Below are 26,738 nucleotides of genomic sequence, written 5' to 3' on the forward strand. Positions count from 1 at the left end.
CCAGCCAGCACTTCAAACAAAGTTTGTATTTAATTTTTTTTTTATAAAGTCTCTTTTGCCATCCTTTGCTTTCTGCAAATGTCTTTGTTTGCTTTCTTAAAGCAGTCTCCCTGTTGGGTGTGTGTCAAGGGTTGAGATCAGTGAAGTGTCTCTCTCAAGGAACAGAAGCGAGTTTCCTAAATATGTTCACAGGACACAAACAGTCCACAGGAGCTGCGTTCGCTAGGACGAGGCTCTCCTTCAGCCGGCACGTTCAGGTGACAGAAAGGCGTCTTCTCCGTGGCCACCTGAATGTCCCAGCTGCACTCCCCCAGCTGCGTCTGAGCATCTGAAAGCAGCTACTATGTACCTGCTCACCAACAGGGGCAGCAGGAGGCAACCTACAGACAGGGAAGGAACTCTAGGGTCAGATTATAAATCCCTGGGTGGACTCATGACTGTCAGGGGTTCAGCCATTTGGTGACATGGTTAGAAAGCCACGCCATGCCAGTCAATTGGGTCGACAGGTTGGACCCCCATTGGAGAGAAGATAGAGCACCACATGGTCTCACACCTGGAGTTACTGGAGTTTCCTGAGGCCAGGGGTTGTTGTGGGGAAGCCCTATGGTTACTGATAACCCTACTTAGGTGCCAGTGGGGTATCACATCCGAGCTAATTAATTAGGACAAACAGAAAGATAGGGAGATAGAATCCCTGCAGCCTCACTGTTGTGCATTGCAAGAGGCAATTAAAATCATCGAGGCAGCTTTCAAATTGATTGAAACACAGCAGCTGCAAGCAGCTGACTGGTCTGGCTCATAGCTTGACCCAGGGAGACAAAGGGGGCCCCCAATTCCCTTCTCTCTCATAGGGAACCGAGCACCCTGCTTTTATGCTGAAAAAGTATTAGATTTGGTGGACTGGACACAAGGGTTTTCAAACACACAAAGTTTTTATTACCACACAACAATTTATAGAAGAACATGGGAAATGTTACGGGAATAAACATGCACAATTTATAAAGGAGTGTGGGAAAATGCTAAACAGTACACAATTTATAATTCACACAGGCAGTGCCAACATTTGTAAGGGTAATACACACTCTCTCAGACTCCTGATCATTGGGAGGCAGCCCTGGTACAAATGATACCCACAGGGGTATATGTGCATATTCAGACCTCTGATCGTTGGGTGATGCAGCTTCACTGAAAGTATCAATCTACAGCAATTTAAAGTATAGTGATACTATGGCCCAGCTTCAGTGCAGTGCGCATCTTACCCATCACCCTTCCAAGTGACGTTCACAGTAGTGACCATAGCATGGAGCTATCACCAACGAGGCAGAGAGAGCCCAACATGCTCTGCCCTGGTGCTAAATAGAGTGCTAATTTGTGTGTCTAGCCAATAGTGATGCTGAATGATTTGATTTAGCCAACGGCAAGATGTGCACTAATTAGTGGCCGGAGACCAACCTTGACTGACAGGTGATGCAATTAGTGGCTAGAGTCCAACCTTGATTGGCAGGTGATATGACTTCTGAATACATTCTAGATAGGGAGGGAACATGTGACCACCCACAATACACATATTCCAGATGGGCGGGGGGGGGGGGCACATTTCCTCCTCACACAACATTCCATCCCACAGAAGCCACATCACTCTGGAATTACTATTATGACAATCAATTACTTTATGGATATGTAATAACTATATTTTTAAAAGATGCATTTAAGATAAAAATTTTAAAAATGATATAATCAAGTGAATCAATATCTACACAAGTGCCCTCTGAATGCTGGACATTTTGGAAGGTCGGCAGGGAGTCCTCGTGGCAGACCTGGGACAACATGGTCACTGGTTGGGCTGATAAAGGCTCGGGCACAAGCCCCCACCTTGTGTTGATCCCTCTCCCCTGCTGGACAGTGGCTTGGACTTTTCCTAAATCATTCTGAGAGCCAGACCAGAGAGACTGCAGCTGCTGTGTTTTGATTAGCATGGCAATTGCCTACTTAATTTTAAAGTCTAAATTGATTGCTTGGCCTTGAGCAATCCACAGTGCCTCTTGCAGTTCCCAAGATTCATGTTGCAGGGATTCTATCTCCCCATCTTTCCAGGTCATTTTTCCCTTGGGCAGTCAGAACTGCCTCCTGCAGTTCAAAACACACATCTCACAGATCACAACTCTTAAGTTGCCATTTCCAATGCTCATCCCACAGGGATTCTATCTCCCTATCTTTCTGGCTACTTAGCTCAGATGTAATATCCCACTGGCACCTCAGCAGGGATACTAGTAGCCATAGAACTTCCCCACTACACTTCCTGGTCTCAGGAAACCCCAATTCCTCCAGAAGAGAGACCAAATGGTGCCCTATCTTCTGCTTGTGGGATCCAACCTGTTGACCCAATCTATTGGCCTGTTGTGGTTTTCTAGCTATGCCACCAAATGGCTGAACCCATGATGGTCATTGGTCAACCCAGGGATTTTAAACTCTGACCCCAGGGTCCCTTTCTGACTTGTGGGTCACCTCCTCCTGCTCCCCTTAGTGAGCAGATTCACAATAAACCATGTACCCAACGGGATACCCACACAATCTCCCACACAGTTAAACCATTCTCCCACTCCCACATGGTTAAAACTCCACGTTTGTCCAGTCATAACTCTTTTAACCATGCTCGCAGCGCCAATTCTTGTGTTGAAAAAGTATCATATTCGGTGGGTTCAAAGAGAGACGAGTCTGGACAAAGGATTTGCAATCACACATTTTGTTAGCACACAACACCTTGGTGGTCGTCTGATTGCCAATGCCTTGTGGGCACCATCAGAAGTGGTTGATGATGGCTTCACCCTTTGCGAATGGATGGTGACTGCTTTCAGAGCCAGGTTCACTGCCCTGCTAGAATGGGGCTGACATGGCTGGCTGCAGTGGTCTACTGTTGGGATCGGAACATGAGTTGTTCGGGAGGGTGTGCTGATTGTGGGTATCTATGGGGGAGCCTGCAGGCACCACCTTCCAGGGAGCACAAAGGTGACTGGTGCCTTGGTGGGCTATATAGTGTCCACCGCATGCCCTGACCTTAGAGGGGTGGTCTTCCCCCTCATGGGACTGGCAACTAGGAAGGGAGCCTGAGAAGCCATTAGCCTCTTAGAGGGATCAGTGCACATGGAGCTGGGAGCTCCAGATCAAGTTTTCAGGGCTGAGGCGGTTTAGTGATGTCACACTGACGGTGATTTACGGAGACAAATATGCTCTCTGGAGGGAGCATTGTGGGGGGAAACCCCATGGGAGTAGAGCTTCCTGTGCATCACCCACTCTGACCTGGAGCAGCCTCTCCTCTGGCCCTCCCCCACCAGAGGTGGCCCCTGACTAAGCTATTTTGTGAGCTCTCCCAAATACCCCACCCCATCCCACCGAAGAAGACTACCCTTGAAGCTGTTCTTCTTCTCGATGTGATGATCTATGAAATGCTCATCTCAACAGACTGATGTGATCCCTTCACTGTTTTCAGCTATCACCGTTCCAGCAACCAGCAAGAAACAGCTTTTGTCACCTATTATGCAAAGAACTCTCAGCAAACCAGGCAAGAACTGTTGCCACGGAAACCTAAACCTCAACATTGGACATTTGATCACATCTTTTGTTTTGCACATTCTGGGTGCAGATTTTGTTTTATTTTTCACATTTTTAATATCCTTGAGCTGTACTAATAATGTCCTTAAGCACCCTCAGGGAATAAGAGTTATATAGGACATATATCAAGGGGTACTTTGGATATATGTTTGCCGCCCTGCCCCCTGCCTCACCACGCGATAGCACATAATGGCCATCTGAGTGCTGTGCATAGGGAGTGCACAAGTGTGAGCCAAGGCACGGAATGTACAAACCAAGAGAATGCTCTGGCACCAGATGAATGACCTTGGAGATGTTGATGGAAAGGGTGCTCACATTTGCTAGTCCAGCCAGAGAAACCAGGTACCTGCCCTCTGACTCTGGGGAGCAGCTCCCTTAGCACCCTGGTCCATCAGAAACACAGCAAACCTCTTCTGAATGACTGAAACTCAACCTGCCACAATAATTCATTCATTCCCTCCACTACCACCTTTAGTTTAAGCTATCTATAAAATGCTGTGCAACAATTTACTAATGCTTGTTTAATAGAGTCTCCCAAGCAGGTGATAGAACTGGGGCAGCATGGTTGGCATAGTGGTAGGTGCAACACCTTTACAGCACCAGTGATCAGGACTAGGCTTCAAATCCCATGCTGTCTGTAAGTTGGTACGTTCTCCCAAGGTCTGCGTGGGTTTTCCCCAGGGGCTCCGGTTTCCTCCCACCATTAAAATTGCACAGGGGGATTGTAGGTCAATTGGGTGCAATTGGGCGGCATGGGGTCATAAGCCAAAATGACCCATTACCGTGCTGTATGTCCAAATTAAATTAAATGTAAATTAACTATTAGAAGGTCAAAAAGTAAATTAGCTATTAGCCGCTGCTATGGAAAGCCATCAAGACAACTTTGACTTGGATATATCCAGAGATTCGTGGGGGACTATGGAGCAAAACACAATGTGCAGGAGGAACTCAATGAGTCAACCAGCATCAAGATTCAATTTATTGTCATTGCAATAAAATTGTGTCATATTACATGAAATTGCTTTTGCCTGCTGTAAGGCAGACAGATTCGCCATTGGCAGAAATTGCCTGAAGCGCCGTCTTACAGTCAGGGAAAGGGAAGCAAAAGAGAGCCCCCCCAGAGTCACCAAGTGAACGTAGATTCACCTTGAGTGCTTCCTCAGATTCCGCAGCCACACAGAGTCTAATCCAAACCACTGCCAATGTGAGTTCAAGATCTGATCCTCCGATGCAGTCAGGAACCCTTCAGCACCTCCTTGCATCCAGATTCAGATACCTGATACCCCCTTCAGCCAGTTTCAAGCCAGTCTCCAAAAGTCCACAGCCTGGCATGAGCCTTCCAACAGTAGTCTCTAGCAGCCTACAGCCTCTGTGGGTTGCTTGCCTCAAGTCGCCAGCAGCCCACCGCATGCGTTGGTCTTTCAGCTGCAGAACCCCATCACTGGTCTATTGCTGTGGTCACCGTCCCATGGGTCATCTCCTCTGTTTCTTCTTCTCACATGGGAGATGGTCTCCCTGTTTTCTAGTGCCTTGCATCAATCCTCCACTCCCTTGGAATGTGCAACCCATCATGGCTGCTGCCAGTCAGAGACGCTACCATCTTGGCTGCAGACCCTGTGATCATGGGATTTTAAATAAAACTACTATTGGCTCCTTTAACAGGCCATTCAAAGCCTGTGCAGTTGACTGGGCAGTTGGACCCTGAGGGTCCGCACCAGCGCTGCCGTTTCAGCGGTTCCAACAGTGCCACCATTTTCTGCTTTAGGAGTAAGAAAAAGAATAATCGATATTTCGGGCCAGAACGCTTCATGGATACATTTATCTTTTATTTCACTGTAAAATGTATTTTTGTTGTATTAGAACAAATCAGTGCCAATATCAGAGTACTTTCAGCACAAAGTAGCTTTTCCAAAAAAGTGATAGATCCAGATAGTAAAGAACAATAAATGGTGGTCTCATATCCTTTAAATATGGAGAAATTGCAAAATGTTTCTGTTCTTTTAAGGTTAAATCATAATACAAGACAATATCTGAAGCAAAATAGAGAGAGATAGTTGGGCATTATATTGGATCAGTTCTTGATGGAAAGACCACAGTCTGTCAGATTACCAGCAGCAAAACGTCAAACTCCATCACAGTAACTACTCGTGCACCTCAGGGCTGTGTACTCATTTTGCTGCTGTTCACACTGTTGACTGTGTTGCCAGATTCATCCAACAGAATCATCAATTTGCAGATGATACCACAGTATTTGGCCTCATCAGCAACAATGATGTGTCGCATTACAGAGAGGCAGTTGAAAGGCTCTTGAAATTATGTGAGATCCACCCGAGTCTCAACTTGGACAAGACAAAGGAGCAGATAGTGGTTCCATCATGGAGAGGTTGAGAGCATTCCTTGGCATGCATTCAAGGGTCAATCTATCTGGACTCAAAACACCTATTCATTAGTCAGAAAGGCATAGCAGTGCCTGCACTTCCTAAGGAGGTTTAGGAAGGCAAGGCTACTGACTCCCATCTTGACAAATTTTTATAGGAGCACAACTGAGTGTATCCTGTGTGACTGCATCATTGTGGGGTGCGTTAGCTGCAAAGCATCAGACCAGAAGTCCATAGAATCATTAAAACAGCTGCGAGGATCACTGGGGACTTCCTTTCCTCTAGACACGATGTTTACTGGGAGCACTCTCTAAAAGGGCCTCAAAGAATTACCGAATACCCTTTACATCCAGTGCCCAGTATCTTGAACCCATTACCTTCAAAAAGGTGGTGCAGGAGCATCAAAATAAGAACTGCCAGTCTGGAAAATTGCCTCTTCCCACAGGCTGGGAGACTGATGAAGGATATCCTGTATTCATGACAATCATCCCAAATATTTATTTTGATCATTTATGTGATCTTTATGTATGTATGTATGTTTTTGTGCACATGCCATCATCCAACGAAATGCTGTTTCATTGAGCTGTACATGTATAAACATGAACTTCTGCTTGACAAGTTGCGACAAAGATTTTCAAACATTGGCACCATTTTTAAAAAAGCAACAACGCCAATCAATATAAAAAGCTTGATATAGAACATGTTAGGGAGGGTACACAATGTTTTCCCTCTAATTTTTAGTAGTCAGTGTGTGCAAAAATATTATGTTGTGCACCTTTTTTCTTGTGACAAAAGTAGGTGCACATTGAATGTTTGTGCAAATGTAAACTTGGTATGTGATATTGAAAAACAAACTAACTAGTTAACAGAAACAGTTAGCTAAGAGATTACTTTCAAATAAGGATATTATTATTTACTACATTATTTTAGGTAACTAACCTTTTGTGTGCACATTAATTTCTTTTGTGAACTGGTCACAAAATGTGTGCATGCGTGCACGTGTACAGTTTAGAGGGAACAGCGATGGTACAGCAATTTTAAATAAAATGGGAATAAGGTGGTTAGCATTATCAATAAGCACAGAAACAGTTTTTTAAAAAAAACCTGCTCTTATCATTTTCATATGGATATACATTTGGATAGCACATCAAACAAAGTTTTAACCTGTCAATGAATGATTCAATTCAGCATGATATTTTATTAAATAATGGAACTGGCTCAAGGGGCTGTGACTCATCCTGCTCCTTATTTGCATTTCAGCCAATATGACTAATGCTCAACTCTCCTCTCACAAACTGAATTTTTCTTAATCAGTCTTCTAATTCTGGCTTGAATATGTATTGCTGGGCTGTAATGGAAGATTTAAAATGTGTTTTTTACTTTTGCAGCCTTTGCTTCTGCAAGGTTGAGAACCTGCTTGTTTTTTAGAATCAGCAGACATAAGCTAAATTCCACCGAGGGGCCAGCGATGCAATTATCTGATGAAAGGACATCTGTGTACCAACAACATTTAATCTTCCTGCTTGTTTTGGTCACAGACTGTCAGAGGCCTAGCCTTGATGCAAAATAAACCATTGTATTCAAAGTGATAAGCTGAAAATTATATTATTCGATAGAAGCCTAGCATGCTAGCTTGCTCGCTTATCTTTCTTGCTGTGCTGGGAATAGATGCTTGGGTAAGCAGTTTTTGGGTAATATAAGCCATGGTCCCGCTGCTGAAGTTTGAGACTCTCCGAGATGTGGCAACGTCTCTCAGCAAGAAGAACTTCTAGAGTCCAGCCAACGTCCTGGTCAGGGGAGGTGGAGAAGCTGCTACCAGCGCCATGACAACCTACTACAAGTGTTCAGTCGTTGCCTCACTTTGGCAGTTGGGACCAGTCCAGGCGTTGATAAGTATAGTTGGGAAGGGCTTGCATATTGTAGTTTGAAATCAGCTTTTGAATTTGTAATAAACATTTGTATAAACTGCTTTTGGTGTGTGTGTCTATTTTCTTTCGGTAGCTCAAACACTGTGACCAGTCTAAAATGAACAAAGTGAGAGGTACAAGTTTACCCAAGACAATTGGCATAGTCGGCAGGATTGGTCTCAAGATGTTTTGCCAAAAGAAAGAGGTGAGCCCTGAGCAGTTCTTGATTCTGGGATGGACTTCCAAAGACGAAGGGTTTGGCATGTTGGCCAATACCCTGTCTTTGTTGGGAACAACCATTAGTTGGGATGAAAAGTTAGATCCATCAAGTGCACTTCTGGGAGAGCAGGTTGCCACTCTACTTCGAGAAAGTAAATTTCCTGGTAAAAAGGGGACGTTGACAGACAGTTTTTGGCAGCTGGCCACAGCCTTATGCTGCGCTGTTCAGCGTGAAGCAGAATTAGTTCAAAGAGAAGTAGAATCTCAGCACAAGATAGAGCAACTCGAGGAGGGGTGACAACACTGTTCCATGATGAGCGAGATTGTTCGCACCAGTCAGGACTGAGCCAAAAAATTGGAAGATAAGCATGTCCAAATGATCTGCTGGAATATTAAACTCCGGCAGTAGCTCTGTGCAGATAAAGAAAGGCATGGAGTAGAATCCAATTCATATCGTATTCGTGCCATGATAAGGAATGGCGACGACCCTGATGTAATTGATGAATGGGACGGGAATATCTGGAATGATGACCATGGTAATAATGCAGATACTCCTCAGCATGTGCCTAACATACTACCCTCTCCACCTGCTGTTCACGCCCACCCCATAAGGCAGCAGACTTCCCAAACAGACGGAAGGGGGGATGATGTAAGGGAAGAGATTGAAGGGATAGATACCCCGATCTCCCAAGCGGACCGAGGGGAAAATATCCAAACCCCTGCTTATGCTCTATGGCCTACCACCTCTACAGAATGGCCTCAGCCTCCTCCCCTAGACTGAGTGGAGGACCCTGTGGGCCAAAGTGGGAACAGGGGTTGGAAGGAGTCAATGATCCGTGACTTCTCTATAAAAGAGCTGGCTGCCATTGGAGATCAATTTAGGCAAAAGGCGGGAGAAACTCTGGCAGCCTGGCTCCTGCGTGTCTGGGAACAAGGAAGGGTAATGTATTTTTAACCCCTGAGGAATTGTTGGGATTAGGACCACTGATATCCAGGTCACTGCTGAGCTGTGGGGTAGAGGGAGAGAGGTGGATTACTTACTTACTAGGGGGATGCCCTGCTACTAGTATACCCATCACCAGTAGATTGGGATTTACATTTGCAGAATAATTGGGGAACCCCAGAGGAGAGTATAGCAGTAATTCATCAACAGGCCCTGGCCTCTGCCTTGTATGCAGGGCATTTGAGGCAGGGGAACATACATCATCCCCAGCTGCTGAGTCTTCCTGGCCCAGCTGTGCCCTCTGCTCCCACTGCTGCTTCATTCAAGCCGGCTTCTCCTGCTCCAGTTACCCATGATGAGATACAACAAATGGTTAACAAGGCTCTTATGGATAATAGTAGCTTGTGGTCCTGGAAGCCCCCGAACCCTACTAAAGCATGAAGGTGTGGGCAGGGCTCCCGTGTCTACTCAATTGAGATACGGCGGATACACGGGGACCCACGGCCCTACATACCGTTAACAATACATTGGGGTGGGGGTAATGACCGCCAATATTTGACCTTGGTCAATACCGGTGTGGAGCACTCGGTGATTCCAGGTAACCCCGACCTCTGGACTGGACCAACATTTCAAATAAAGGGGTTGGGAGGAGCGGTCTCCCTGGCAAAGGAAATAAAAGTCCATGCCACGGTGGGTGAGAGCCCTTCCCCTGTATGGTTACATGCACTGGTGGCTGCCACTAACGAGTGTATCCTGGGTATTAATATGTTGGCAGGTACAGCCCCTAATACTAGACAAGGGGGATTTGCATTTGGAATTCGGACTATTACAAAAAGACTAGTGGTGAGTCAGGCTAAGTGGGATCCTGTGATGGTGCCACCCCCCCCCCCCCATGAAACCAGTGTGCATTCCACAATATCACCTCCCTGGAGGGCAAGAAGAGATTAGTGCCACCATCGATGCTTTGCAAGAAGAAGGGGTAGTGAGGCCCGCAACGTCACCCTTTAATAGCCCTGTTTGGCCAGTCCAGAAGGCAGATAGCTCCTGGAGAATGACAGTTGATTATCGTTTTCTGAACAAACATGCCCCACCATATGCTTCGGCAGTTCCGGACATTGTTACCCTTATTGAAAACATTGCTACTGGGAACTCAGGAACATGGTATGCTGTCATTGATCTCGCTAATGCCTTCTTCAGTATTCTTATAGCTGAGGACTCACAGGATCAGTTCGCCTTTACCTGGAAGGGGTGCCAGTATACCTTCACCCGCCTCCCTCAGGGTTATGTACACTCTCCCACTATTTGCCACGGCCTAATTGCCCGTGATTTAGAGATGGTGCCAGTATCTCCTTCTCTCTTGATTCACCATTATATTGATGATGTAATGATCCAAGGGGCCACAGAAGAGATGGTACAGGAAGGTTCTATTATAGTACAGATGCTACTATTATCCATAAGAGTGTCCAAGATACCCCTGCCAAGGTACAGGGCCCATCCCAGATGGTTATTTTCCTTGGAATTCAATGGCATGCTGGAGAACAGGTGGTTCCCGATAAAGTTTGCAATAAAATTGCAGACTTGGCCACTCCTACTAACAAAAAAGAGACCCAGCGTTTCCTGGGGTTATTGGGATACTGGTGACGCCATATTCCACACTTGGCATTGCTTTTACGTCCTCTATATAAGGTTACCCAAAAGAAAACAGACTTTGTATGGGGTGACGATCAGGAAAGGGCGTTCCAGTCCGCCAAGCAGGCTATTCTTCAGGCCCTGCCCATTGCTCCCCGCATCCCAGATACCCCCTACGAACTACAGGTCTCCATTACTGATGATGTGGCCTCCTGGAGCCTCTGGCAGAAACAAGAGGGCCGCCGAGTCCCGCTGGGATTCTGGTCACGAACCATGCCAGAGGCTGCCACTCATTATTCTGCTTTAGAACAGCAGTTACTAGCCTGTTACTGGGCCCTGCTGGAGACTGAAAGAATGACAGGCAATGCAGATGTTCAATTGCGACCTACACTTCCAATAATGAATTGGGTCCTGGCTAATGACGCTAATCTAAAGATCGGACGGGCTCAGCAGTCTTCTATTGTTAAATGGGTGGTATATTCAGAGTCGTGCGACCAGAGGGCCTAAAGGGGTGGGCCGCATACACGAACAGGTGGCTGATCTTCCGTCTCGTCATAGGACATTGAACCCGCCTTGCACCCTCCTTTACCCCCTTCACCAGTTCAGTGGGGTAAACTACATGATTCGCTCACTCCTGGTTTACTGATGGTAGCAGCCGGTGGGTGCAAGGAAAGCATAAGTGGAAGGTGGTGGCTTACCATCCCAAGTCAGGAACTCACATTGGAGGAGGGGGATAATGGCTCCAGTCAGTATGCTGAGTTGAAGGCGGTCACTTTACCACTAGACCCCCATGATCACCCTCTTTGCCTGTTTACTGATTCCTGGGCTGTGGCTAATGGACTAGTGGTATGGATGCCTGATTGGCAAAAGAATGACTGGCTGGTGCATGACTGCCCAGTATGGGGCAAACAGTTGTGGCAGCTGTTGTGGGATGCTTCCCATCATCATGAGATAACCGTATATCACATTGACGCCCATACCAATGCGACATCGAACATGGCACAACATAATGCAGTAGCAGATCAGCTTGCCTCTATCAGCCGCGCCGATACCGTCCCCCTGGCTAGATGGGCACATGAACAGAGAGGCCATTTGGGGGAGAAGGGCTCAGCTATGTGGGCCCGTACACATGCTTTACCCGTCCATCAGGGTGATGTCCGCATGGTTGTGTGTACATGCCCAGCATGTCAGCATGTGAAGTCCCGCACCGTTCCTCCTGGTCCGCATGGCCGAATAAAACGGGGTGCTCGCTCAGCTGCGGTCTGGCAAATTGATTACATAGGCCCCATGCCAGACTGTATGGGTAAACGTTATGTCCTAGTAATGGTTGACACCTTTTCGGGCCTGGTTTTTGCTTTTCCCACTAAAACGGCTGACCAAGCTAGCACTATCCAAGGACTAAACCATTTAATTTCTCGTTATGATGTTCCAGAGGAGATTCAGTCTGATAATGGCTCGCACTTCTCCGGGAAGGCAATCTGTGATTGGGCAAATGACAACGGTATCTTATGGGTTCACCATATTCCTTATTACCCGCAGGCTGCTGGGTTAGTTGAATGAATGAACGGCTTACTGAAGGAACAAATTCATTTGTTAACACCACTGGGGACCCTGAATGGGTGGTGCCATGTGCTGCAGCAGGCAGCTGACAATTTGAATCATCGCCCTTTCCACCTTTCCACCGACTTCTTCACGCTTCTGAACTACAGCCTATTCCAGAGGAAAAACAGCCATTGCCCCCCACTCCCAAACTAGAGAATGCCGGACAAAAAGTATGGGTGGCACCACCAGGTAGCGGCCCTCCTGTAAAAGGAGAAATAGTGACACCTGCCCAGGGTAACACTCGGTGGGTAGCTATTGAGGGACAGGATGATTTAGTCTGTTTAAACACTGAAAGCTTACGGTATCGTGAGTGACATGTGTCAGGCTTCTTTGTTCCAGGTTCTCTGTCTTATGCTCCTGGTGATCTGGCTTAACAGCTGCTTTGGTGTCAACAATTGGATTTGTAATGACGAGGACGTTCCGAGGGAGTTGCCCGTGGGGGACACGGTCCGATGCATTACATCAAGGAAGTCCTCGGTCACCCGCCTCAAGTGAAGTCTCGGTTCCTATATTTGGTTTGTGGATTGGGTCACACAATTCTCCATCGGTTGCTTGCATTATTGCTTGTTTTTGTGATTATTGTAGTTTTGATTTCTCTTTTTGTACTCTTATGCTTGTTAAGTCTCGTGTCTGACAGCCTGTAACAAAGGGGTGGAATGTAATGGAAGATTTAAACCGTGTTTTTTACATTTGCAGCCTTTGCTTCTGCAAGCCCGAAAATCTGCTTGTTTTTTAGAATCAGCAGACATAAGTTAAATTCCACCGAGGGGCCAGAGATGCAGTTATCTGAAGAAAGGACATCTGTGTACCAACAACATTTAATCTTCCTGCTTGTTTTGGTCGCAGACTGTCAGAGGCCTAGCCTTGATGCAAAATAAACCATTGTATTCAAAGTGATAATCTGAAAATTATGTTATTCGATAGAAGCCTAGCATGCTAGCTTGCTCGCTTATCTTTCTTGCTGTGCTGGGAATAGATGCTTGGGTAAGCAGTTTTTGGGTAATATAAGCCATGGTCCCGCTGCTAAAGTTTGAGCCTGTCCGAGAGGTGGCAACATCTCTCAGCAAGAAGAAGAACTTCTAGAGTCCAGCCAATGTCCCGGTCGGAGGAGGTGGAGAAGCTGCTACCGGCACTCTGACTGCCTACTACAACCCTACAAGTGTGCAGTTGTTGCCTCGCTTCAGCAGTTGGGACCAGTCCAGGCGTTGATAAGTATAGTTGGGAAGGGCTTGCATATTGTAGTTTGAAATCAGCTTTTGAATTTGTAATAAACATTTGTATAAACTGAACTCCTTTCGGTTGTGTGTCTATTTTCTTTCGGTAGCTCAAACACTGTGACCAGTCTAAAACGAACAAAGTGAGAGGTACAAGTTTACCCAAGACATGTGCCAAGCTTCATCAGGCACAAATGACTGCCTCACTGTCTCTCCTTTTACCATTTTATAATCTTTACAAGATGGAGCGTATTGGACAATCTCTGGCTTCTTGCATGTTCCATAACTGCCAGCTGATCTGTCAATATAAGCCTCCTAGGTCTGGTGGACAGTTTGAAAAGGAGAAATCCAACAATCAGAACAAGGACCAACTAGAATAAGACAATTAGTTCAGTGCTTCCTTTTAAAATATTTTTATTGAAATTCTACGTGCTCGCTTCGGTAGCACATATACTAAAACTGGAACGATACAGAGAAGATTAGTATGGCCCCTGCGCAAGGATGACACACAAATTCATGAAACGTTCCATATTTTTAAAAAAAATTAATTCTACATCGCAAAATGAAGAGGATATAAGAATACATGTTAAAAGTAAAAAAATCATACATTGCACTTCAATCATACCAGTTCATCAAAGGTACTCCAAATTCTCAATTAAAGAGAGGAAAAAATATTCCTTATTAGTCAACATCTCAGCATTAACACCAAATCAAAAATTATGAAAGTAATCAAAAAAGAGTCCCCATAATGTTTGAAATTTTACATTCAAATCAGAAATTGAGCAAATAATCTTCTCCAAATTTAAACTTGACATAATGTCATGTATCCATTGAGTATGAATAGTCAGGGAAACATCCTTCCATTTGACTAACACTGCCCACCTAACTAAAAGAGAATAAAAGCTCATCCATGCAAATCCTATGCCATTAAAGTTATGCCACTCTCTCCAACAGTAACAAACATGCGAGTCCTATGGGCTACTTTAAATTGTAGGAGGGAGTGGGAGCACATAAATATGAGGTATTAACCAATTTAAAAATTACATTTCAAGTTTCCTCAGAGATTAAAGGCTATAGGTCCCGTTCCCAAGGCTTTTTGATATATTTAACAGACAATTGTTCAAAATAAGCAAGACTTCCTTCAATAAATAAGTCTTTGAAACATTTAATGCCTAATTCTTTAAAAGCTACGTCATTCATGGAAGGTTTAAAGAAATAATTAGAAAAAAATAGGACTAGAGAGAGAAAATCTCAGTAAACCAAAACATTTTCTAAATTGTATTCAGATCCTCAAAGTATGTTTAACCAGTGGGTTGTCAGTTAATTTATTTATAAATATGGGTCGTGAGGATCCAAAAAAGAGAAAAAGTAGAAAAATTTGTAATAGAGCTAGATTCCAAAGGGACCCATATTGGACAGTCTTCACAGTTAATATAATATGAACAAAATCTAAGATTTAATATAGTAATGACCCAATAATAGAACCTAATGTTTGGTAAGGCTAAACCTCCATTCTTTTTAAGTCTTTGCAGATGGACTTTAGCCAAGGGTATATGTTCTTCAATATACAAGAAGATAAGATTGAATGAAGGGAATTTAAAAAAAGACAGGAATAGAAACAGGCAAAGCCTGAAAAAAAGTATATAAATTTAGGTAATATATACATTTTAATGGAGTTGATTCGACCAACCAATGATAAAGAAAGGGGTGACCAATTAGATAACACACCTCTCACGTATTTTATTCAAGTGAGAAATTTTTCATTGAATAAGTGTTTATAATTTTTAATCATTGTTACACCCAAATAAGTAAATTGATTTCTTATAATTTTAAAAGGAAGGTTAGTATTTATCAGTACCAAATTATTCAAAGGAAAAAGTTAACTTTTATGTAGATTTAACTTATAACCAGAAAATTGACTAAAATTAGAAATTAAAGAAAGCATAGAAGGCAATGAGGACTCAAGATTAGAAATAAAAAGCAATAAATTAGCAACATAAAGCAAAACTTTGTGGGCTGTGCCCTTCCTTAAAATGCCAGTAACATCATTAGATTCTCGAAAAGCAATAGCTAAGGTTCTAGAGCTGGGTCAAAACACAAGAGCATCCTTGTCTCATTCGATGCTGAATTTTAAATGTTTTAGAATTCTGAAAATTAGTAAGAACACAGGCAGAAGGGATTAGATATAATAATTTAATCCATTGAATCAAGTCAGCCTCAAAATCAAATATTACTGTTCTTAAATAAATAATTCCATTCTACCCAATTAAAAGCCTTCTCTGCATCCAGAGATATCATACATTCTGAAACCTCCTTAGAAGGAGAGTATATAATATTTACTAAACAGCGCAAATTGAAATGGGAACACCAATTTTAATAAATCCAGACTGATCATCAGATATAATAAATGACAAAATATTTTTCAAGTCTACGAGCCAAAATTTTGGATAGAATTTTAATATCAATGTTGAGTAGAGAAATTGGCCTGTATGAAGAGCAGTTGACTGGATTTTTATACTTTTAAAGAATTACCAAGATGGAAGCCTTGTAAAAAGGACAGTGGCAACTTTCCCAGCTTAAAAGAATCAGTTGAAAAAAACCAGAACATAGGTGAAGTGCAAGCACTGAGGAAAAAGCCTTATAAAGTTCTCCAGGAAATCTATCAGGACCTGGTAACTTCCCAGAATGTAATGAACATACAGCCTCAGCAATTTATTCATGTGAAATAGGTTGATCCAATTGCTTTTGATTATCAGCAGATAGTACAGGAATATTCAATTCATCTAAAAAATTATTCATTACAATATTATCCTTAAGAGAGTCTGAAATATACAGTTCAGAATAAAATTCCTTAAAGGTATTATTTATTTCTAAATGATCAGTTGTCATAACACCATTAGCGTTACAAATTTCTTTGACTGGCCATTTGGCTACTAAAGCTTTTAATTGATTAGCCAATAACTTGCCCATTTTATCTCCTCAATGAATATAGAATTAACTTTTACTTTTTAAGAATGGTCTTTCATTTGGATACATTAGAAGAAGCTCATATTTAGTTTTAATTTCCACATGCCGTTTATATAAAGCAGGATCTGGAGTTAGAGCATACCTTTAATCTAGTTGTTTCCATTGGTTAACTAAATTAGATTTCTCTTTATTTGCCTTTTTCTTAATGCTTGCAGTACAAGAGATAATTTGTCCCCTAATAAAAGCCTTAAAAGCCTCACAAACAATAAGACTAGAAGTTTCTTCCACAATATTTTTTTCAATAAAAAAGAGAATAACTTGCTCCTGCAAGAACTTTAAAAAAATCTTTATCAGATAATAGGGTTGAATTTATTTGGGGAAGACCATAACCATATAACCATTTACGGAGTGGAAACAGGCCATGTTGGCCTTTCGAGTCTGCACCGGTTCACTGATTTTGTGCGCCCTCTTCAGGCATTGGTCCCGGTAGATCTTCATTCAATAACGATGGGCGAATTCAATGCAGGTGGAATTTCGCTGGGTTTACCCATCCCCACCAGTACTGTACCCCAGTGTTACACAGGGGCTGACCCATCCTCACCAGTACCATACCAGGAAAGTTTAAAGATAATAACACAAGAGCATGGTCAGAAATTACTGTATTTTTATATTCACAAGACTGAATTAGTGGGATAATGTGACTATCAATAAAAATAGTCAATCCAGGAATATGTATGGTGAACGCAAGAAAAAAATGAATATTCCCTGTTCGATGAAAAAAAAACACCAGGCATCAATAATACCACATTTGACTAAAAAAAGATTGAATGAATAAAGCTGATTTATTCAAAGTGGATAGTTTAGAAACAAAAACTTATCTAAAACCAGATCCTTAATTTTTTTCAACATAAGCAAAAATCTTATTTCGTTTTATAGAGTGATTTAACCCTTTATCTATATCATATTCTTCTAAAGTTTTTTGAAAAGAATCCAATTTTGCATCCATCTGCTGAAATTCATTTCTGAATTGTTGTAATTCATCAGAGGATTCTTTCCTATGTTGTCAAAGCAAATCCATGATAGACTCCAAAGGCACAAGAGGGTCCTCTTCTTCTCTAAGAGCTTTACTCCTTGTAGCTATATTTGTTAATCCAATTAAATTCACTAAGCAATGTGGAGTTTAAGAATAAGAATTTAAAAAGGTTGGAAACATTAAGATAATTTGGAGCAACTTCAAAAAGCTGCTACTCCATCAACGGCCAGCAGGAAGTCCTTCAGTGTGAGTGTTTGAAAGTCTTTTGATTTTCCTGAAAGCTTCTGTCTGAGGCTCTACTGATCCATGCACTGTCATTTTCAAAGCACAAGACACCACACCTCCACTAAACCTTTGGAAGAGCAGAAGTATGGTTCAAGATTCTATCCATGCCTTTATCAGTCATTGAGTACAAAAGTTGGCAACTCATATGGCACCATTATAGAACTTGAATTAGATCAGATTTGAAGTATTGTGTGCACTTCTGGTCCCCACACTATAAGACAAATGTGGAGGCTTCAGAGAGAGTGCTAAAGAGGCTTGCCAGGAATGTTGTCTGGATTGAAAAGTATTAGCTATGAGGAAAGTATGAACAAACTTGGGTTTATTTTCTCTGGAGTGGGGGCTGAGACGTGGCTTGACAGAAGTACACAAAATTATGAATGTCAGCGATAGGGTAGATAATCAGAGTCTTTTTTCCAGGGTGGAAATGTCAAATACTAGATGGTACATTTAAAGTGAAATGGGGAAATTAAAATCTTCTTAAAATTGTAAGGCTTTTTGCACAGTGGTATGCATCTGGAATGGGAGGTGGTAAAAGCAGATATGCTCACAAGGTTTAAGAGGCACTTAGTCACATTTGTGAATACACAAAAAATAGAATAAGAATCAGAATTTATTGTTATAAGCATCATGAAATTTGTTGTTTTGCAGCAGTATTACACTGCAAATATTTCTATAATAGAGCAATAAAAAGACAAAGTAAGGTAGTGTCCATGGTTTATTGTTCATTCAGTATCTGATGGCAGAGGGGAAGAAGTTGTTGTTGTATCACTGAATGCTCACAATAGAGCAATACAGACCACTTGCAAGCCAATGGAGTTAGGTTTATTTGGCTTCATGGACACACAGACATGGTGGGCTGAATGACCTGCACTGTATTTTACTATATTCTTTGTTCAAGTTGTGAACTGAACAGGGTTCTATATTAAAGGTGTAAGACGTCTTGGCTCTTGTACTCAATTGACCCAATGATCATTATAAAAGGTCAATGTTGCACATTGAAAACTTCAATGACACTCAGAGAAAAATTTTTAAAATTTGTATCTCTCTTCTCAATACATAGCTGCAGAGATCAGATGTTTTCGAGTGAGATTACAGCCTGGAAATCATTCTGACTAATATATAGAAATCATAGAGCTAAAGCAGTTCTGTTGCACACCAGACGACTTGTTTTGCTTCTAACAATTTATTGGATGCCAGCAGCCAGGTAGCTGTATGATTAATCACAACTCAGATTACATTGAAAGATTACAAAGCAACAAACGGGGAAATATTCAAACTCTAAAAGAGAAAGAAAGTGCTTGAAATACTCAGCATTTCATTCAGTATCATATCATCTCATCAGATATAACATTTCAGGTTGCTGATCTGCCCTCAGAACAAACAGCAATGTTATCAGTGTCGAATGAAAGTTGAGTGGTAATTGCTGAGTAACTATTTACTGCATGTTTCAGCTGGATATAATCTGACCTGTGTTACTCTGTAAACAGACCTATTTTAATGATATACCTCATGTATATTTTGAATCCACAAATGGATCAGGACTACACATCAATGATTTATGCCCATCATAAATTCATCATTCATGAATTACCCTGCTTGAAAAAAAACATCTCAATTACTACAGGTACCACTAGATATTGGATAAATAACAGAAATAGTTCCTCTTATCATCAGTGTTGCAAAGCTCGTTTTTGGCACAAAGTGTTCTCTCTCATTTTGGTAATGTTAAAGTCGCATAATTTTAAAAGTGCCAGAAAGTATTAATCTTTGTTTGCTACCCATCTAATGATTAATCTTTGCAGCATTCTATTGATTTATTCAAATCTCTGGTATACAGAGACGATGAAAGAAAATACATTTGTTATTACATACTCGTTCACCTGCAAAATAAGCATGACCTCGATTTTCTTGACCCATGGTCACTGTTGTCCTTTTTAAATTTATGCATTGTCCTTCGCATTCTATTTCAAATTGTACAAGGGCTCCTAAATCTCCTGAAAAGCTAACAAAATCATGATTTTCTATTCATTCTTTCAGTTCCACACTATTTTGCTTATTGACTATGTTATACATTGAGGGACTTTGTTGTTGTCACAGTATGCACATCATTGGAGTTTTGCTTGGCATTTTGTTTCATCATTATTATAGTTTTGTTGAAATTGATTACATTACTTCCTCACCAAATTTCAATCCAAAGCATCATTTCAAACTGCACATTCCTACATGCTAGATGCTCACAAAATGAAAACATATTCTTTACCATACAGAAAAAACCTGAGAGTGCTCAATCTTGAATTTTAGCCATTGATTTAATGACCAGTCCCATTGCTGATTTTCCACTCTCAATATTTTTTTGATTTCAATGCTTTGATTTTTTTTTAAATAAAGTTACTAAAGACTAAAGGATAATAAATCCACAGCATTAAACAACAGTGCTCAAAAATTACCTCAGTATTGGGGCAGTGCCCAAACAATCCCTCATCTCATAACATGTCCCAGAGTTTCTTGTTCCTTCATTTCTTGGTGAATGTAGATTTGCATTTGTATTTAAATCCAAATATAACTGAATATCTAAATATGCTGTTTGAAATATTACAATTCTTTTCGTAATCAGGATGAACCTTTGTCAAGTAGTAAGAAATTTTTGGTCACCTAGTAAAATACACATTTTTCCCCAAAGCTAAACTTTATTCACAATAAAAAAATATATACAAAGAAAAACATGTAGCTTTTCCTCACATTCTTAGTATCATATCATATTTACATTTTGTTACAGTATATTGTAGTGTTAACCATTTATTTTACTACATGGCACCATTGGCTCTAACTTAGTCCTCTATTGTTTGAGGGGCTTCTCCACCAATCTCAACCACTCAATGTCCAGTAGTGGAAATGATCCTACACTGTGGTCCTTCCCTTGCATGACTGTTAGATGTAGATTGTGGAGAAACAGGTGTCCTCCTTACCTGTCTGGAATATTATGAATTGTGGATGATCACATGTCCTTCCTCTCTGAAATTTATTCAGAAGTCACACCACCTGTCGATCAAGGTTGGACGCCGGCCACCCGTTAGTGCACACCTTGCACTAACCATTATGTTAACCATGCCACCCCTGGACGGATTAAATAGATGGCGGACCAGTCAAATGAGTTACATCAGAGCAGTGCTTTGCTATTCTTCTGGTTAACTGTTCCACTCACCTGCTTGCTGTCATCTAAACCTTCCAAGATAGACAATAGGAGTTTCTGGGAAGCTGTGTTGTTTGTGACTTTACTGACATTCAGACTAGCATAGTGATTCTCAACCTTCCCCCCCCCCAAAACTCACATGCCACCTTAAATAATCCCTACTAACCAGCGAGCACCTATGGCATAACATACCGAGGAGCTCTATGGTTTGTAAGAGATTAAGTAAAGTTCTATGTGAGTGAGAAAATAAGGTTGAGAACTTCTGGACTAGCATAAAAGGATCTATTTATCCTCAATATGTCCATCTGCAAGGATGTTACTAAGTCCTTCTCTTCCATAAGACTGTGGACCACAAAGCTCCCCATGTGAACCTTTTGGAAAGAGACATGAGCAAGTCTCTTCCTGCTCCACTAAGTGGACTCTGATCAAAAGATGATTTTAGAGGATTTCAAGATTTTTTAAAAAGTGTGGCTTGATAGTTCTTTACCTCCACTATCTCACTTCTTGCTTTCTGAACACCTTTGAGCATAAAGAACATCTTGATTTTTCTCATTGGCTGCTTCCCACCAGTTCATTGGGGAGTCAAAAAGGGGTTTCACAGTTCTCCAACCTATGTAATCCCTCTTTAGTTCAACATTCTCTGGGGTCAGCAAATGCTTTCAACTTCTACATTCCTCTGCCTGCCTTCTGGTCTCCCTGTAGGTGACCAGGATGACGCTAGTGGTTTTGACAGATACAGGATTCAAGAGGAAGGCTGGGTTGAGCGGTCCAATCTCAACAAGGTGGGCTGCGGTCGTGCTCCATCTGTAGGGCTGCTGAAGGTGTCACACAGCTGTGCTTCTTTAGCCTTCTCAAGTAGGCATCTGGAGGAGCTGTCCCAGTCTGCTGATGGTACTGCCAGATTGCCCAGCCACATCGATGATGCGGTTAAAATCACCAGAAAGGTCATCACATGCAGAAATTGCAAGCCAAACACTTCGATCAGCCAGAGCAGTGCATTACATCGGCTACCAGTAAAGTGTTTTGCAGTTATTTGGCAACCTCCTTAATTCTCCCCTTAGAAATGATATTGTTAAGACTCAAGCTGTCAAATCCCCATAAATGTAACAATGATCATTTAAACTTAATATTTGGTTATAATTTCAATGCACTTAATTATTTACGAATGGAATGATCTTTCTGAAAATCCTTTCCAAGATTTGCAGTCTTATTTCCTTAGAACACAATGCAGAGATTTCAGGTTGGGACAAAGCATTCAGTAATGTCCTGGGCCATCTCAGGTCTTATCCCAGCAACGACCTTTGACTATATCCGAAGGCAATGATACTGATATTTTTAAATCACCCATTCAGCTCAGTTGGAGTACTGTGATAAATCCTGGACATGACAATTATGAGAAGTGTGTCAAGGACTTGGAGAGAGTGAAAAAGAGATTGAATAGAATGGTACCTGGGGTGATGTTCTTTAGATATGTGGCGAAGATATAGAGCGCTAAGTTTTCAGCTCAAGAGATTTAACTGCATTGTTGTAATTTGAGTTATTTTTATAGAATATCATATATACACATGTAATAGTTGCATTTTGTGGACCAATTTTTAATGTAAAATTTAAGGGTCAACTATTACACACATACCACTTTTGGCCACAGTAGGTGCCTGCATCACTCAAGTCGTCATGAGCTCAGATGGGCAGGCAGCTAGCAAGAGCCAGGTGGTTAAGTCCACGCTTGGGACTTCAGATAAGCAGGCGGCTGGCTGCAACCAGGTGGTCAGTCTACATTCAGAGCATTGTAAGCTCGTTTAGGCGGTCGGCAAGGGCCTGGGTGAAAGTCCGCAGTTGGAGCGTGTTGTGAATGAGGAAACAGGTTTAGTAGGTCTCAAAGGCAAGGACTCTGAATGCAATTCTAATGGGGAAGTATTTTATTTACAGAAGGCAAGTATTTTATTTACAGACGGAAATGGTAACTGATGCAGCTCATGCAGTTTACAGCAGCCGTGGGAAAGAAATAGCAGACGATTAATAATGAATGTGGGAAAAATGTCATGGGAACAAAATACAAACACACATACTCAATGATCAAGGAAAATTCACTATGATGCCCACCACCCCTTGACTCAGTGTAGGCACAGCTCTATGCTATAGGGACACTAATTAAATGCTCCCAACCCTTTTAACAGTGCACATCTTACCAACAGTTTCTCCAGCACCCTTCCACATTTCTAGACCTGGAGTGAAGCAGGGTGGTCCCAAGCTGACAAAGAGAGAGAACAAAGAGCACATGGCACCTTTATAGTGCTGGAAGGGCCAGCCCAGATCATTTACAGGGTACAAGTGGCTTGGTGCCAGGAGAGTTAATCCAATTACAACAGCCAATGGCCCAAGGCCAAGTACAGACAGGCTGGAGAGGTCAGTCCAGGTAATTTACATGGAACCAACAGTAATGGGTGGCACAGAACCAAACTTTAAATGGCAGCTGGTGTGTCCCCCAACTAGGTAGGGGGCAGTGCCATCATGTGACAGCCACAACCCTTCCCAATACAGAGTGTCAGGAGCTTGGATGGTCTTGTGGCCAGGGCTTAGGTGAGAGTCTGCGGTTGGGAGCTCAGATGGGAGGGTGGCCAGTGTCTAAGTGAGAGTCCATGGTTCGGAGCTTGGATGAGTATGTGGCCAGGGCCGAGGAGAGGGTCCACAGTCAGGAAGTTGGGTGCTTCGGTAGGTGGGCAGCTGAGGCCTTGGTGAGAGTCCATGGTCAGTACATTAGAGCTCAGATTGGCAGGTGGCCAGGGCCTAGGAGAGAGGGGGCAGGCAGCCAGTGTCAAAAATAAGGGGGGGGGGGGGCGGGCAACATTTGCATGGTATTGACTATAACACTGAATATAAATAAATATAAATTAATTAATTCAACTCGCAGGAGGCTTTGCTAATAGAGGATTTGGGATAATGAAATAATAACTCAAGAAAGAGATAAATATACCTGAAGACACATAACATACCTTGCCAATCTCAATTTTTTTAAAATATAGACATACACCGTTTTTAGCCTACGACTCCGTGCTGCCCAATTTATACCCCGTTAATCTATACCCCCTGTATGCTTTGAACGGTGGGAGCAAACTTTTTCTCGTGTGGAACAGAGTGGTGGGGCTGGTGGACAATTTTTGTCTCTAGAGCTGTAAAAGACAAGTTTGTAGAAATCAAAAACCAGCAGGGGGATGGATTGTGGTAATCATAACACAAATGTTTGTCTTTTATAGCCCTTGGGATGAAAATTGTCCCTCCCCATCACTCTGCTCCACTCTAGAAAACTTGTACCATTGGTCAACAATTGAAATGCTAGATTTCCTTCATCCACTTCCCACAAAACACCAACTAAACCATATAAAAGAGGCCGTTTCTTCAATAATCCAAGTCGCCAGTGCTTTTAGAAGATTAAAATACCTCCTGCTGCAGCATGCGTGACACCTTCAAAAATAGTTTTTCAACTAGAAACATAGAATACTACAGCACAGAAACAGACCCCTTTGGCCCTTCTAGTCAGTGCTGAACCATTGTGGGTAGGAGAAGCATTTTGATGAAGGGCCTTTAAAAGGGTTCAGGTGCACATCCTTAGCATCCATAGATGCTTAGTTTTTTTTTCTGAATATTAATTGTGGAGACTGTACATCTACTTCCCCTTGCCATACTGACAACTCTGGTGGAATGCATCATTACATCACTTTTGGTAGATCACTGCCCTCACACAATACCAATGGTCTTCCAATGTACCCATACCCAAGATGCACCTTTTTGTGATTAGAAAGGGACATTTTGTATTGTCAACCATGATTCTATTCCAGTCTATTGTTTATATTATAAACACTTTTTTTCCTGAAATATTCTCGTTTTTCATAACACATCCTAAAGTAATGGTATCCCTAGTTCACATTAGCTATTCCCTCCCTTCAATTTTTTTTTAAATTTTCCTAAAATGTCCTTATTTCATTCTCTCTCCGTATTTCCTGTTTCACTCCAAAACGTAGAAAATACAGTTCAACATAGTTAAACCCAATGTGGACAAATTTGCAGCGTCTAGTTTTGGCTACCTGGTTCAAACCAAGCTTCCCCCTCTCCCCCAGCCCCCACCTCCCTCCCAATGTTCTGTATCATGAAGTCTCGCCCTATTGCCTTTTGTGTCATACCCATTGGGTCTTCGGTTCTCACAGTTTGCATTGGTTTACTTTGGACCAAGTGTTTGATGTGAAAGAGACAGAAAATGGGTCCCCGTAGAAGTCGCCCTTGATGTCTTGAGTTAAAAGGTGACAATACAAACCAATGCTCACCTCGTAGGCGTCAGGCATGTTGATCGTCTCCCCGTGTTCAGCCACATAACCGATTATTCCTTTGCCCCACGGTACCTGGACTTCGTTGGAGTTCTCCATGCTGGACGATGGCACCACCGTGGTCCCCGAATGCACATCGAAAAGCTTGGAGACCAGCCTCTTCTTGTGGGGTGGCCCCTCGACCAGGAAGAGGGAGCAGCGGTCAGCGTCCACCATGATGCACAGGTTGATAAGGATCTTGGAGCTGAGGCTGGCGAGGTCCAGCTCATTGGAGATGTCCTTGACCAGTTCCAGGAAGAACTCCCTCTCGTTGGTCTCCTTAAGCGAGCGCTTGGAGTCGCTGGCGGCCGAGGCGTACTGAGGAGCGCTCACCCTGGACTCCAGCAAAGCGCTGAGCAGGTGCGCGGGGGTAAGCGGCAGCGAGCTGGCTTTCCGCAGCAGGGCTCTCCGACTGGGGCTGGGGGCACGCTCGGCAGCTCGCAGATACACCAGCTCGTCGTAGGTGTGGTGGCAGGTCATGTCCCGGGAGCGGGCAAAACTCCTTCTCAGATCTTTCTGGCACGACCGGTGGAGCGTGGCTTCGGCTCGGCAGACGTGCTTTTCCTCGCCGAGCCCCGCTTGCCCGCTTCCCGTTTGCCTCGCCGTCTTGTGCACCTTCAGCCACTTGCTCACTGACTCGCGTTTGCCTTTCCTCAGCAGGTAGTCTTCGAAGAGGTCGGGGTGTCGGTCCAGGAACGCTTCCACCTCCGAAAAGTCGATGGTGGCCATGGCATGGGATCGGAGAAAAGTTGGCTGCCCTCGAAATAAAAGTTGCCAGCATCTCCGGATCCGGGACTGGGACCTTCCCCTGCTTGTCCCGGCAGAGTGCTCAGCCCTGCTCGCCCGATGCTCTCCGCACACTTCCACCCCGAAAACCGTCTGTCCTCAACGCTCGGCGTCGCGGATTTAACAGGGGTGGAGAGAGGGCGGACCCCAGGGGCTAGCTAGCCCAGAACTGTCCCCCCCCCCCCCCCCCCAAAAAAAAGGCCAATTCTCGTCCATTCAAATTATTTTCTCTCCGGAAGGAAGAGTTGAGATGAAGTGTGCCAGCCCAGGCAGTCCTGCAGAAGCAGTGCGCGTTTCCGAATGCGAAAGTGGTCTGGTGCCGCTATTAAACTGCTGTGAGAGTAATAAATCTTTCACAAACTAATCGCTGGCTGCAAAGTTTGTCGAGTGGCAGAATCTATCACCGTGTTTTTTAAAAATCATGATTCGTCCCTCAAATTGAGGACTTAAAATATATATATATATTTTAAATCTTGCTGAAAGAAGTACCTATCGTTCAAGGTATTTACGCGGAACTGCAGATACTGGTATCCGAAGCGACTGGAGGAACTCAAGAGGCTCAGGAAACATCCATGGAACAAAATTGATAGCCAACGCTTCCCGTCTAAAACCTTCGTC

At 43.0% G+C, this 26,738-nt stretch overlaps 1 protein-coding gene and 1 non-coding gene across 3 annotated transcripts in view; one reads left to right on the forward strand and one right to left on the reverse strand.

The window, feature by feature from the left end:
* The window catches only part of LOC138751620 (dual 3',5'-cyclic-AMP and -GMP phosphodiesterase 11A-like), a 272,213-nt gene extending 246,150 nt beyond the window's left edge, over nucleotides 1–26,063 (reverse strand). For both annotated transcript variants that reach the window (XM_069914141.1, XM_069914140.1), the window contains exon 1: nucleotides 25,296–26,063. In XM_069914141.1, the coding sequence (XP_069770242.1) occupies nucleotides 25,296–26,063 (768 nt within the window). The remainder of the gene's footprint in view (nucleotides 1–25,295) is intronic.
* LOC138752097 (U6 spliceosomal RNA) lies at nucleotides 13,931–14,037 on the forward strand. The gene has a single exon (XR_011350371.1). It is a non-coding gene; the product is annotated as a U6 spliceosomal RNA (small nuclear RNA).
* Nucleotides 26,064–26,738: the final 675 nt, after the last annotated feature.

Source organism: Narcine bancroftii, chromosome 1 (genome assembly GCF_036971445.1).
Source record: "Narcine bancroftii isolate sNarBan1 chromosome 1, sNarBan1.hap1, whole genome shotgun sequence".
Taxonomy (NCBI): domain Eukaryota; kingdom Metazoa; phylum Chordata; class Chondrichthyes; order Torpediniformes; family Narcinidae; genus Narcine; species Narcine bancroftii.